The 14,498-nt window shown below is 52.3% G+C and overlaps 1 protein-coding gene across 9 annotated transcripts; it reads left to right on the plus strand.

The window, feature by feature from the left end:
- The first annotated feature begins 550 nt into the window (after nt 1–550).
- ASB6 (ankyrin repeat and SOCS box containing 6) lies at nt 551–12,739 on the plus strand. Of its 9 annotated transcripts, none has more exons than XM_050926148.1 (8): nt 739–842; nt 2,452–2,556; nt 3,521–3,707; nt 5,035–5,216; nt 7,146–7,252; nt 7,731–7,839; nt 8,787–8,873; nt 10,020–12,739. In XM_050926148.1, the coding sequence occupies exons 3-8, from the start codon at nt 3,595–3,597 to the stop codon at nt 10,694–10,696; spliced, it is 1,275 nt and encodes a 424-aa protein (XP_050782105.1). In that variant the 5' UTR covers nt 739–842; nt 2,452–2,556; nt 3,521–3,594; the 3' UTR covers nt 10,697–12,739. The 9 variants fall into 9 exon arrangements, with proteins under 9 accessions (XP_050782111.1, XP_050782105.1, XP_050782109.1 ...); XM_050926152.1 differs by having other exon boundaries at nt 739–816; XM_050926151.1 differs by lacking the exon at nt 739–842 and adding an exon at nt 1,163–1,494.
- Nucleotides 12,740–14,498: the final 1,759 nt, after the last annotated feature.

Raw genomic sequence — 14,498 nt, forward strand, 5'->3', positions numbered from 1 at the left:
TGCAGTGCCTGGCCCTGAAGCACAGCTCACGTACTGACATCATTTCTTTTTTTACGCATTAGCCCTTTGCAAGCCAAGCTGGCCCTGTTAGGTACTTTAAACTCTGGTTAACAGCAGATGGGCGCGTTTGGATTATCAGTGCACAGACAAGGTGCACGCTCGCACTGTGTGCCACGCTTGGGGGGGGTGTGAATTTTGGCCCAAAGGGTTGTCGCTACATTTGCAAATCTTGCACGTGAACCCCGACCAACTTTGAGGGTGGGCATCTAGCCTGGCCCTGGTCCAGCGCTGATGGCCTTGAGACTTTGGAGCTGGGGTGTGTGACATGCCCAGCCCCCGAGCTACAGTAGCTGCGGGGGAGGGGGAGGCAAGGTGCCTTCAGTGGCGAAGGAGCCCCTGCAAAGCACATGCTCTGCGGCCAGCCCAGGCTGCAATGTGCACGGCTTGGCTGGCTCCCCTTCCCCTGTAGGCTGCTGCCCTCTGCTGAGCCAGCCCCCCTGCAGCATCCCCCTTCGGCCGCTAGAGGGACCCTGAGCTGCGGCCCGTGTGGCGGCGGTTTCCGTTTCCTGTGCGCTGCGCTGCCCGGCGCGAGGGGCCCCGTGCAGGTAGGAGCGCGCGCGCCCCGGGCCCAGGCTGGAGCAGGGAGCGCAGCGCAGGGCGGCCCGGGGGAGGCTGCCTGGCCCCGGGTCCTAGGGGGGCAGTGGGGACTGGGTGCTGGGGAAGGGAGCTGAGCCCGGTGGGCGGTTCTCAGGCGCTGCTTTGGGCTTAGGCAGGAATCGTGGCTCTCTCTGGTGCAGCGTGTGCAATGGCATACGTGTGCGTGCAGCAGTGTGCAATAGCAGGTGTGCAACAGTGTGCAATGGCAGGCGGGGTGTGTGCAGAGCACTGTGCAACGACGGGTGTGTGCGTGCGAGTGTGCAAATGACGTGTGGGTGCAGCAGGGTGCAGTGGCACACACGTGTATGCCGCAGTGTGCAATGGTAGGCAGGCGTGTGTGTACAGCACTGCAATTGCAGGGGTGTGTGTGCAAGTGTGCAGATAGTGTGTGTTGGTGCAGCAGCATGCAATGGCGGGTGCGTGGGTGCAGCACTGCAGGAGTGGGTGCATGTGTGCAAATAACATGTTTGGGTGCAGCAGTGTGCAATGGCATACACGTTGGCAGATGCGTGTGTGCAGGTTGTGCAAATAACGTGTGAGCGCAGCAGTGTGCAATGGCAGACGTGTGTGTGCTGTTGCTGACTGCAGGGTCTGGTACTTGTCTTTACTAGCTTTGTGGCATGATGGTCACATCCCCTATTGCAATGCCTGGTAGCTGCACTGTGGCAGATGCTGTTGGTGGCCATAAGCACTAAATAAAGGCAAGCTGCTGCTTTCAGTGAGAGATCCCCCAGAGAGCCACCCTGCTTCTGCAAGGAAGCGCATGCCCCTACAGATGGCAAGTGGTCATTGAGTCACCTGGCCTGTACCCTGGGACCCACTGTGTGAGGACTCCTGGTGTGTATGATCCGGTCGAGCTGCTTGGGAAGCATACATATGCGTGTGTGCATGCATGTAAACAACATTGCTTATTTGTGAAATTTCCCATCCAGCTGGGTGCTCTTTTTGCTGTGCATGGTCCTGTTTCAAGTGGAGGGAGGTGTTATCTGCTTGATTCCACTCATACAAATTCCTCATTTGCATCAGGTGAATTAAGCACCTTGTGACTGCTGTGGTAACCTTGTGGTATCTTGATATTCTTGTTATTCCGCAGGTGGTGGTATTCATTTATTGTGGTAGCAACCAGCAGCTCCAGTCAGGATCAGGGCCCCAGGGGGCCAGGCCTTGCACAGCCACACACACAAAAGACAGTCCCTAACCTAAAGAACTTACAGTATTACACCCCAATCCTCCGAAGCTTTATGCCTGTGCTTAACTCCATGCACTGTGAATAGTCAATGGAATTACTTGCAGTGCTTAAAATTAAGCATATGTCTAGGTCTTAGTAGGGTCAGGGCCATAGCAGTAGAAGAGTCAGAAATTAAATCTATGTTGAAAGGAACACACAGTCAGGCTAAAATCCTGTTTTGGAGAAACAGAGCGAGAGTTCCTGCCTCTGGTTACTAACGATACTTAAAATGATTGAAACTGAAAAAAAATCTAATTTACTTCTATCTCTGGTTTTGGTTATTTTTACATTTGGTATTTGGACAATGAAAATAGACCAGTGGCTTTAATGTTTTGGTTCTTCTGAATTAACCCAGGAAACAATGCAGGGAATGTTTTTTAATTTTAAAAAATTGTTTGAATTTAAAGGGGCATGACCTAGATAGGGGCCAAATTTTTAAAATGTGTAAGGAGTGGGGGAAGCCCTCCAGCTTTTCTAAAAACCTAAGACCAACATGGTGTGTACAAATTAAAAGGGAAAAAATCCAGTGAAAACAGTTGCTTCTAAACAAAGATATTTCTCTGCAGAGATTCCAACTGTGCTCCACACAGAACCTGAAAGTGAAATTGACTGAACAACAGTAGAGGTGACTTTATTGATTCCCATTGTCTACACTGGGAGAAATGCAAAAAGTAAACAAAGGAACTAAATAGTGATGACTTAAATCCGATCCTTACAATCCTTTCATTTTAAAAAATCTTACTCTGGTTAGGTTCTTAGATCATGCTCATCACTACGAAATCAGAGCATCTAATGTGTTACTAGTAACACAGCAAAAAGTGTTCTGTTTGCAACATTATGATCTTTTAAGTTCAGTGTAGTTAATGTTTTTTAAAACACCTAGGAATGTTTCTGTTTATAGCCAGTGTTGAGAACACTTCTTAAAAAAACAGAACCAAGACTCCCTGATCATTGTTTCTAACTATTCTATTGATTAAAATTAGGCCACAGCTAAACCAGGAAATACTGTTGGGTTTTAAAACATATTAATCAATGTGTTTTAACTAATACGAATTTTAAACAGGGCTTTGGTTTTAATGTAGACAGGACAACTTGTGTTTAAAAACATGTTACCTGGTCATGATTAACCCTCAACTCTCCTTATTTATCCTAGGCTGCCTTTAGTGAGACCTTCTCGCTAGTTTTGTGTGAATAAAAGATTTTTCAGTTCACTGGCAGTTTAAAAAAAAATGTTTTGGGTCAAACTGAAAACTTTTTTTCAGCAAATTGAAAAGTAAAATACATTTATTTCAGGTCAAACAAATCATTTTGTTTTGACAAAACTGAAATATTGTTTTGATCATTTTAAAACACTTTTGGTTGTTTTGAATAAAATTAAAAGATACTGTGAAACAAAAAGTTGTTTCAAACTGAAAAATTGAAACATTTTGAAAATACTGAAACAAAAATATTTTGATTTTTTTCCAGAATTGTTTAATGTTTTTTTTCCAATCCAAAACGATCAGATGAAACCAACACAAATTCGCTAAATGTTTTGGTGTCACCGAATCGTCATTTTTTGGCCAGCTCTGTATCTGATGCGCTCCTTCCAGAAACCTGTAACTGATCCGTATTTGAACATCTCTCTGATTTCAGGGAGAAAAGAAGAATCCATCTCTTGGGCTTGAGACAACCGGATATTCCGGATGATCTTTGAATAGAAGAGCACAATGCCTTTCTTGCACGGCTTCCGCAGGATCATTTTTGAGTATCAGCCTTTGGTAGATGAGATCTTGGGATGTTTGGGGATACAGGATCCTGAAAAGCAGGAAATTCTAGAGAGGTAACAAATTTCGAGCCTGTACTCTGTGACAGCGTTTTGTTTGTTTTTTTCTTAAGTAACTGAATGAAGGATTAAATAAGTGGTTGTGGGTTACTCTAAGCTTATCTCCACAGAAGTTCCTCTGAATAGCAGTGTTGTATCTAATTAGCACTCTAAATTGTTGTTTGTATTACAGTAGCATGTAGAGGTCATACCTGAAATCAGGGCCCCACTGCGGTATAGGCATGTTGTAAGAGGCGGTCCCTGCCCCAATGAGTTTACAATTTAAATAGACAAGACATACAGAAAGTGGAGGAGGCAGCAGAGAGGTGAAATGACTTGCCCAAGGTCACCTGGCAGGTCCAGTGGCAGAGCTGGGACAAGAACCCAGGTGTCCTAAGGCCCAGTGCAGTGGGATAGCTGGTGTGCTATCCCTGAATCCCTGACTGTACCATCAGAGGCCTTCGCTGTAGGAAAGCTGGATGCTGATGTTGGATGGATGTGGGTGCCAAGAAGATTATGGGAGCCCTTTAATAGAGGAGGGCCAATTGTTTATACAGGGATTAAAAGGCAGATTACGATGTTCCCCAAAACCTGCAGAGGGGGGTGGTTTAACCCTATAGAGAGACCTTCCCTGTTAGTCTGTTGACCTGGAGCAAACTCTTGCAATAGGAACTAAGTCAGGCAGCTGACACTTAATTCTGAGCAAGTAAAACCTCCCCCGGCAGTCAGACCCTAACCGAAAACAGCAGCGAAAGCAGGCGCAGTGCACCGAGGGGGCGGCTGGCTCCCGCAACACAAGACTGGAGCGATAGGAGGGCAGGACACCTGCAGAGACTGTTATTGGCCTGGGCTTTGTGAAGGAGCCCAACAGAGTCGGGTGCCCAAATCCCATTAGAAGTCAAAATATCTTGGGCACCTCGATCGCAGCTGTGGTCCTTGCAAGGCTGGTGAGAAGGGAGAGTCGTCTAGCTGTTGCAGCGCAGGTCTGAGAGGTTGGTGAGTGGGGCCCTGTTCTTAGCACGCCCTCAGATGTGCCATGTGGTTACAGGCGAGTCCCTCGTGCTGTCTGTGCCTTGATGATTTTTTTTTTTTTCCCCTCCTCTGCAAAGTGGAGTTGAGACTTACTATGGTAGGAAAGTACTTTGAGACCCTCTGAGGAACGGTGCTGTCTCAGGGCCTGATCCAAATGCTGGTGGGCGTCTCTTCGTTGGTTTCAGTCACTGTGGATCAGGCCCTATGTGCAGGTAATAGCAGTGTCAGTGTTAGGCCTCCCTCCTGCCCTTTGCCAATGCACATCCCAGGAAAAATGCGTGGAGCTCTAACAATGGGCCACTTGTGTCTCAAGCCCCAGCTGCCTAGCTGAAGACAGTGGCAAATTCTTGGTCCTCAACAAGCTGTTGGAGAGAGAGACCCAGTCCCCATTCTACCAAGAAGGCGTGAGCTACTCCTTGCTGAAGGTAGCGGAACTCGGGCTGGTGCCTGCAGCTGAAATCCTCCTGCAGAACGGGGCCAATCTTGTCTTTGAAGGTAAATCTGGGGGAGATGATGCGTTCTAAGCACATGCCTGTTCCTGACACAAACAGGCTTCACGGGTGGCAGAGAGGGAGGGAAGGGTCGTTTGTGGGCTGGCCGACGGATTGGAGCCACGACGCAGCGTCCTGGATCTGAATCAAGGTCCCAAGCCCTGCCCCTTCCTCATTGGGCTGGTCCTTCCCAAGTTAACCTGTCTGAGGCGTGGAGCAGTGTTAGATGTGTTATGAGTTTTGGAAGAAGCCAATGCCCAACCCCCTTCCATCAGAGGGAAGATCAGTGAGCTGGGTGGGATCATAGGATAGTCCACTTTCCCTTCCAAACCCCCGTCAGTGGGTAATAAAATTGGTCCTTTGTTATCTGTCTCCTAAGATCTTTCATGCCCCTTTCCCTCACAATGGATTGATATTTTCCCCCCCTCTCCCCCGCGGAACGCTTAAGCCAGGGAGAGGATGCTGCGTTGCTTTTTTTTTTTTATCAATGTTAATGAAAATACAATTGCTGGCACTGGGCCTGGTCTCTCCCACCGGTCCTTGATGCTTTCTTCTGAGCCAACTTCGACATGTGTTGTGCTAATGGTCTGGGCATCGCAGGAAGTCAGTCAGTGCCTTTAGGTTTAAATCATAGGTAGGAACGTGCTGGCTTCCCAGGGCGCAAGCACCAGCGTGGTTCCAGGGAAACAGAGGAAAATGTTAGGCCAGAATCTGATGACACCACTTTGATTTTACCAGCTCATGGGGCAGGCGATGGGCTAGTGCCGTGGTTTGTCTGGCAGTCTCTGTAGCACAGAGGATGCTGCAGGGGGGACTGCATGGCTCAGGGGTGAGTAATGGGCTCTGTGGCCCCCTCACCTTTAGGTTGCCAGTTCAAATCCACCAGCACTGCCAACAAGCTGTTACCGACTGGTGGCTGCTTGTGTGAGATGAGCACAGTCGGGGTTCCAGCCAATTCAGTGGCCACATCAGGCACCCGCGCTGCCAGTCCCAGCAGTGAGCACAAGGATGCGAGTCCCGAGGATTAAACCACCCCTTCAGCTCAGGATTGAGGCATGCTGGTTGGTCTGTGCTGACTAGCTTGTCCTAAGCGTGGGCTGTGGATGGCTAGTGAACACCAGGCTCCAGGCCTGTACGTCCGGCCTCGCTCAGCAACGCTCCTTGCATTAGCCCTGCGCGTTAGCACATGGCCTGTTTAGCAGGGTGAAGGGTTTAAAAAGCTGCAGAAACCAACACTGACTCTTCTGTTCAGCCCGTGGCCAGAGAAACCCTTCTTCCAGCAGTGGCTGGGCTTTTGTGACATCACACCCGGAATGCTGGCTGTGCTCCCGCGGGGTGGCCAGGTTTAAACAGCTGGCTTTATGATCTGGGGAGCATCCAACTGTTGGGAAGGGGGTGGGGATGGGGGAATTGGGCCATGAATTGCTTCCCTTGCAGGCCCAGCCGCACCAGGGTAGCAGTGACAAGCAGTGAGTCTCTTTTCCATCCATTCATCCCTCCTCGCTCCCAGCCTTGCTGCCAGGGAGGTGGTTGGGGCCCGTCTGTGGGTCGCAGAGCTTGTAAGGGATCCAGGCTGCCCCACTGCCGCAAAAGCAGGGCTGCAGCCTGCCAGAAAGGGGCTGGGATGGAGTTGGCTCTTCTGATCCAGCTGCTGGAGGCTTAGGGCCAGCTTGTTCATCGTCCTAGAGACGAGGCCCGCACAACAGCAGAGCCTGGGCAACCAATTGCTTAGCTTCAGCCCAGCCCTCCTTGTAATTCCTCCAAGCCCAGCAGGATCCAAGCCCCTTCCCACGCTCTCAGCCCCATTTGGGAGCTGGATTCTCTTGAACCCAGCTGCTTTGGGTTATTCTGCCTTAGCGTGGACTGTTTCTGATTTTTTGGAGAGTATCTTTAGTCCTGAAACTCCCTGACTTGTTGTTTGGTCTGGCCCTAGATCCCGTCACCTATTATACTGCTCTGCACATCGCTGTTCTCCGAAACCAGCCGGACATGGTGGAGCTGCTAGTGCGCCGCGGGGCGGACATTAACCGGAGAGATCGGGTATGGAAAGCACCCACCTTAGACGCAGGGTTAAAGGATCTGACCTCTCCTAGGTGTATGGTACTGATAATGCCTCCTGGGAGACCTGGGCCTGTGAATTCCTTTGCAGAGAGCACACGCAGAGAGGGATCCAGAGTGATGCCTGCTTAGCTTATCTCCCTTTATCTTAAAATCTTGAGGGGCTGGGATCCAGGTGGAGCATTGCATGCTGGGGCTTGTAGTTTGCACAGGCTGCACTTCAGTAATGAGGCCTGGCTGCAGTCAGTCCTTTGCATGCCCTGCCCCATAGTGCTAGCACTAATGGGGGGAACCCCTGCTACTCCCTTCTGGCTGTACTAGCCCTGCTTTTCAACCGCTTATCTGACTGTGGAACCTTTTCATGCGGCAGTGATCGTTCCATGTGATCAGCCGCCACAGCAAAGTACTAAACCGGAAGAACATTGGCTTTTTCTCGTCCTTGTCGTCTTCCTACCCACAGATTCACGAGAGCAGCCCCCTGGACCTCGCCAGTGAGGAGCCCGAACGGCTGCCATGTTTGCAGCGTCTCCTGGAACTCGGTGCTGACGTCAACGGAGCTGACAAAAATGGTCTGTGCCCCTTTCCATCACACATAAAGCGTTAATGCCCCCGCCCCCCCCAACTCCTGTTGCACTTGATTCCCACCCAGAAGCAACTGTTGGTATGTGTAGCAAACAGAATGGGCAGACAGTGTGATCTAGTTAGAGCAGGGGACGGGGAGGCAGGACACTTGGGTTCTTTTGCCTAGGCTGTTAAATTTGGTTCTGGATTTCTGAATCGCCCAGTGCTCAGCCCGTTTTAGAAGTCAGAATCACCTGTGGAAATTCAGATCCAGGTTAAGATCTTCAAACCCTACTGGCGTTCAGGGGCATTGGCATCTCTAGGACAGACAAAACAGCCAGGGATTTAAGCACATTTGAACATGGTGGGTCTCAGCCATGCCCTAGCACTGCAGTGTGGCAGTGCTCAGACTACCTGGCATTGCCAGTCTCTGGCGCCTTCTGGCTAGCACGCTTCATTCCTGCCCACCCCCGTCTGTGCTAGTGCCACTCACGCTGTAACATGCCTGCAGTTGCCCCGCTGTGGTCAGGGGCTAATGGAAGTGTCACGATGTCTAGTGCTCCCTCTGCTGACTCTAAAGCAGTATTGCGCCAACACGCACTAGCCCCAGGTTGGGTTGCCAACCCCTCCCAGTTTCGCCCGGAGTCTCCCAGAAGCGGAGGGTAGGGGAGAGTGAGCAATGGAGGGAGAGGGGACGGAGTGAGCAGGGAAGGGGCAGGGCAAGGATGTTTAGGTTTGTGTGATTACACGGTTGGCAACCCTATCCCCAACGCTGTGTGTGCTCCCGCTGCTGCATCCTCGTGGAGTTTGACTAGCTCCCTAATGGGGTTCCCTTCCATGCTGTCATGGTTCGTGGACAGGGGCAGCCCCAACAGGGGCAGCCCCAACAGGGACTCCTCCTAGAAGTCACCCTGATGTAATGCTCACCCTCCCCGTTTTACGCTCTTCTCCACAGGAAAGACAGCTCTGCTGCATGCCCTGGCTAGCAGCGATGGAGTTCAGATCCACAACACCGAAAACATCCGGCTCCTGTTGGAAGGAGGTGAGGGCAGCCCAGCAGCTGTTGGCTCATTGCCCTGTAAAGACCGAGCACGCTTTCGGGCAGGGCCTGTCTGTTCTGTGCTTGTACAGCACCTAGCACCATGGTTCCTAGGTGCTACCACACTGCAAACATTTGGCACTGGCCTTTCCTCCCTGCAATAGTCCAAACAGGAGCTTTGTCTCTCCTGATTCACCTGCCCCCAAGTGCAATAACTCACAGCTTCACCCTTCTGGTTCGTGTCTGATAGTCCTAAAAGCTCATGCTTCAGGGCTTCAGCCTGCAGGGGTCAAGAAGAGATTGCCCTTCCCACCCTATTCTGGAGTTTGGTTGGTCTCCTCCCTCTGAAGCATGAGGGATGATCACAGCTGGAGATAGGACATTCGATGAGGAGGGCCAGGGCTTTCAGGTGGCACCAGGCATTCTCTCTCTGAGGTGCTTGGCTGGCTGGTTCTTGCTCCTATGCTCTAGGTCTTAACTGATGGCCATGTGGGATCAGCCAGGAGGGGATTTTCCCCCAGGTCAGGCTGGCAATGCCTATGGGGTTTTTTTTGCCTTCCTCTGCAGCGTGGGTTATGGGTTGCTTGCCAAAATCAGCTGGGTATATCTTGCTTAATCAGTTATTCTACAGGGGCCTGGCATTGGTGCACATCAGTCCCCCCATCCTCTGCCTGCGACATCATAATATTGGTCTAATGTCAGTGGTTGGGTTTAGCATGCGGGTGCTGGGACCTGTGATATACAGGTCAGACCAGATGATCTCGTGGTGCTATCTGACCTTACACTCGACAGCTGCACTCTTCTTAAGCCTACTTGTCACTGTCTGCATGAAACCCTTGTATTGGTCACACTGTGAACCCTCGGTGATTGTTTTAACTGGTCGCACAGGTTGGTGCAGAGAGATGCTGTCCCTCCAGGTGAAACAGTTTCAGTTGCTACGGTGCCCTCCATCAACTCCCTAAATGGCAGGCAGAGGAGGGCTGGAGATGAGTAACAGTGATCAGTGGCTTGGGGCTGCAGTTCAGAGGAGGGGTACCATGTGCTGTGACACATACGTACACCTGCTCTTCGGGGTCAGTCCCCCATTCTAGGGAGTCTGCGTCCATTGCGGCCTCTGACCATGGGTCCCCCTTTTGTCTCTGGCTTCAGGAGCAGATGTGAAGGCCACCACGAAAGATGGTGACACCGTCTTCACCTGCATCATCTTCCTGCTTGGTGAGACGGTGGGTGGGGACAAAGAGGAGGCGCGAATGATCAACCGCTTCTGCTTCCGGGTCACCCAGCTGCTGATGGCCCATGGTGCTGACCCCAGCAAGTGCCCAGCCCATGAGTCCCTCACGCACATCTGCCTCAAAAGCTTCAAACTCCACTTCCCGCTCCTGCGCTTCCTGCTGGAGTCGGGGGCCTCCTACAACTGCTCCTTCCACGGCCCCTCATGCTGGTCAGGCTTTCACATCGTCTTTGAGAGGCTGTGCTCCCACCTCAGCACCTCGGAAGACGACAGTTTCTCTGCTGACCTCCTGCAGAAAGCAGAAACTGTGCTAGAGCTCATGGTGGCCAGCTCGCAGATCCCCAAACTGCCCAGCAACTTTGACATCAGCTCCACCAGCTGCAGGTTCCAGGGGGAGAAGATCAAGGCCCTTTTCTACTCCCTGAAGCAGCTGCAGCATTCACCGCAGGCCCTGAAACATCTCTGCAGGGTATACATCCGGCAGCGCCTCAGACCGTGGCCGGTGGATGTGAAGATCAAGGCACTTCCTCTTCCCGACAGGCTAAAGTGGTTTCTCCTCATAGACCACGGCAACACTGGCGAGGAGGACGTCTGAGCCAGGCAGGGCGCAGACCTGGAATCCTCACTCCAATCCCTCCCCAAACACTCTGGTGACTTGGTTTCCCCACCCAGAAGAGCAGGAGGTTCCTTAGGGTCCAGCCAGTGTTTTGTTTGATCACGCTGTCCACAAATACTGCTGCTGGGCCTGTGCATTTAGGCGCCACATGGGCCTGGCTTCTCTGGGAAGGGACACCCTCAACTGCACGTTACCTGTATCCCACTGAAGTGTGATTCGAGGTGGGAGGGTAAAGGGATAAGTGGATTGGGCTGGTGATCTGGACTTTGTGCCTTTACGAGCAACGAGTGTTGGTAGGAAGGCTGCTTCGCATGGACGTACAGGAAACGCCTGCCTGGAGTTGGGATCATGAGCCCAGTCTGAGGAGCAGAAACCAGAGTAGACTCAGGTGATGCTCCCCCTAGGTTGTCCAACTGCATGTGCCATGTTGTTTGAATTAGGCCGAGGAATAACCATTCCCCCTCTCCCTCATGCGCCCGCCAGTCTCCGGCCGCGCACTGAACGTGGGAATGGCTGAAGCAATGTCTTAGACAAATGGTTGCTTCTAACTCTGCCGCCTCTGGGGAGTGCAGCCTGTGGCGGGAAGATGCCTTGGGCTGCTAAGAGAAAATGTTCAGCGAGCGCCTCCCCTTCCCGTCTCCTCGGGAAGCTAGCAGGAGGCTTCGCCTCAGGCCAGGCCCAAGCGCAGGTGGTGCTGGCCGAGGGAGTGATGGCCTTTCACCAGCCCCCTCTGTGCAGAGCTTCGAGCAGCCTTGGCTCTCCCAAAGCAGGAGATGTGGCCCTTTGCAGCATGGGCCACGTGCCAAAGGAGCAACTAAATTCACCCAGGATTTCCAAGAGTCCTGGTCAACGTTGGCAGTCACACAACAGCTTGTCCACGAGTACCACCTGCTAGGACTAAACGAAGAGCAGAGAGGTTAGCGTTCTTGCTCTCTCTCCTTTTTCCCCAGGCATCTGCCAAGCACTTGGGGTGAAGGCTGGTGCCCCTGTGAGCCGGGTGGGCTGTGGGCTCAGAAGAACATTTACAAATGAGAGGGAAGTGGCAGGGCTGGGCGCAGCACCTGAAGCTCTAGCTCAGGGCTTTGCAATCTGCTGATATTGCAAGTGGAGGGCGGCACCTTTTGCGGCAAGAGGAAATGATTGGCTTGTGAAATGAAGTGCTCTGGGGCTATTGGAGGAGATAGTAGGAACAGTGCTAACATGGAGCCTGGTTGTGGATTCCCAGGCCAGGCTGTCCTTTTAGCTTAGTCTAGTAGCAAGTTATTCCCAGCTCCTCTTGTGTTGGGGTTTCTCCACACTGCTGCCTGCACCACTCAGTGCCTTGGGGGTGGTAGACAAGTCTACTTGAGCAGAGGAGCCATAAACCTTGTTTCCAGCCTAGGCTCCATTGACCCTGCCCCTGAGGCCATGTCTTGGGCTGGAGGTGCCTCCTCCTGGAGGCACTGTGCACTTTGCAGCACACTTCTTGCAGCACTCAAGGCCTGGTGGCAAAGGGTGGGGCTCTCGTTTTCTTCGGTTAGTGCCCTGCTAAACTCTAGGTGTGATCTTGCCTGGGGCTGCAGACACAAAAGGCCAAGTCTTAGCACCACCCACTCAGGGTAATTAACATGCTGGAGGGAAACCTGCCCTAAGTGCCAAAGCCAAACAGCTGCTAAGCCAGTCTCACCCCTGGGAGAAAAAGCAAGGCTCCAGTGAGGAAATCCCCTGTGATTCGCCTCCAATTACCAGCTAGGCATGAAAAGCCTTCGTGTATCTGGGGCTAACATTGCAGCTGGGTATGATAGGAGGCTCTTCCTCCCAGGCCATCACCTCCACCCATTTGTTAACACTCACAGCAGGGCAAGAATATAAAATTCACTCTCGTGCCAAAATCCATCCACCCATGTCTCCCCCCTACATCCCCACCCCAAACACTTCACAGGAGCAGCTGACAATCATATTGACAAATGGGTGTAAAATGAAACACTGTGCCAGTGTCTTGCTGAGCTCAAGCCATTAAACGTGACCTATTGTCTCAGAAAATGGATGCTTGTTTCCTTTGGGGTGAGGGTTCCCCAGGGGCTCAGCAGCTGGGTCCTACCTGTCTCTTAGGGGGATGAAGACTTAACAGCAGCACTCTTTAGTGGGGGGAGGCTAGTCGCCCAGCTGTCAGTAAGTGGGTAACACTGAAGGGCCAGGCCCCATGGAATCATTCCTTATTTTCAATGAGAGAGGGAACAAAGGAGGCAGCGATTGCCCGCCCACATCTTTGACCGTGGGAGTAGGTGTAGGACTTGATTTTGAGCTTGATGAAACGAGTATAAAACTGGCATAACCCAAAATGATGCCAGCTTCCAGGACTTACATTGCTAGCAGCAGTAGAGAGATGCCAGATTTACACTAGATTGCGACCAGAATCTCAAAAAGAAATTGGGTTCAGCTGTTTGTTCACAGGGCGACAGAATAAAAACATCAAAGTTACCCAGAGCTAGTGGAAAAAAGAGCCTTCGCATTGTCAAAGCCTGGCCCTGATGCCAAGATTTTATTCCCAGTTCTGTACTAGGCACTTGATCAAATCTCTGAACTGTAGGCGAGGGATCTCTGCCTCCTCCCGGCCAACAGGGGCCTGGCTGCTGACAGCCCAGTCAGGGCTGGGCCTAAAGAGGTGCTAGACAATACTTGAGAAGACACTGTCAAGCAGTGAAGTCAGACCTAGACTGTTACTCTGCTGGCCCCTGCCCCAAACAGAGCAGCCACTGGGCCTGCTTGCTCTCTCTTGGGAAATTAGCCCCCGCTCTATTAGCCCAAGAGCAGCACTGAAATAGGGGAGGGGGCCCCCTGTGTAGCTTCATTCCTGCCGAAGGACCACGGTTGCTCTCTACAAAACAGGCTGACTCCGCAGCAGGGCCAAGGGGCTAGAGCCGCAGCTTTTCCACGTTAAATGGTGGGGGGGGGTTGGGTAAAGTACAAAAGCCAAGAACGAGCTGCCCTGGGCTGACCGGGTTTGTCTGCACTGTGATGGAGCGCAGGGCGCACCTCGAGAGCTAGCGAGCGCCAGTGTCGCTGCCTGGCTTGCACTAAGTCACTGTGCAGACAAGCCCTTAACCACCCCCTCGAGCTCCTCCACCAGTCAGCGTTTCCTTGTGGGCTGCTCACGCGCCGAACGGTAATGGCTGGGCCCTTGCTACGGTGGGGGTGGTTTGAGAGGCCTGCCGCAGGCTCCCACTCTGAAGTGCTAGAACAGCCGTGCAAGGTGCCCTGCCCACCTGCAGCAAGCGGGATGCAGCCGTTCACAGCCAGGCTGTAGCCCCTACCCTGGGCCCGGGCTCTTTATTCTGCAGCAGGGGGCAGGGCTGGGCTTGTGTAGAACAAGCTCCTTCAGGAAGTGGCAAATACTTCCTAGCCTGTAATTCTACAACGGCCCCAGAGCCCCTGCCCCATGTCAGCAGCGAGGGGCCAGCCTGCCCTCCCAACTCCCGCTCTGGGCGAGGGGCCAGGGCTGCCTTTGGAGTCTCTGTTAATGGGTGGTTGGCTACAACATTATTTTAAAAATCCTTTAGGGTGAGAAATTTCCTTTCTCCTGGACAGGGAGGGAGGGACATGAGAGCACAACCCCAGCAAGCCATGGGCAGCCTGATTCCCCCCTTCTGACTCAACTGTCCAACAGGTACAGCAGACAAGCTGGTCCTGGCCGAGGTTGTGTATTAACAAAGGTTGTGTATTAACTCTGCTGTGCCCCTGGGGAAGGGGGCACTGGCTTCTCAACCCCTACGCCTCCCACCCCAGCACAAATAAATATGGA

Source organism: Gopherus flavomarginatus, chromosome 17 (genome assembly GCF_025201925.1).
Source record: "Gopherus flavomarginatus isolate rGopFla2 chromosome 17, rGopFla2.mat.asm, whole genome shotgun sequence".
In the NCBI taxonomy this organism is placed as follows: Eukaryota; Metazoa; Chordata; order Testudines; family Testudinidae; genus Gopherus; species Gopherus flavomarginatus.

Bases quoted from the DNA above. Each gene is read 5' to 3' on its own strand.
- ASB6 (XM_050926154.1), top strand. From the start codon at position 3,595: ATGCCTTTCTTGCACGGCTTCCGCAGGATCATTTTTGAGTATCAGCCT. The intron at 7,253-7,730 runs GTATGGAAAGCA...TCCTACCCACAG, and splicing joins ACATTAACCGGAGAGATCGG to ATTCACGAGAGCAGCCCCCT. The intron at 7,840-8,786 runs GTCTGTGCCCCT...TCTTCTCCACAG, and splicing joins CAACGGAGCTGACAAAAATG to GAAAGACAGCTCTGCTGCAT.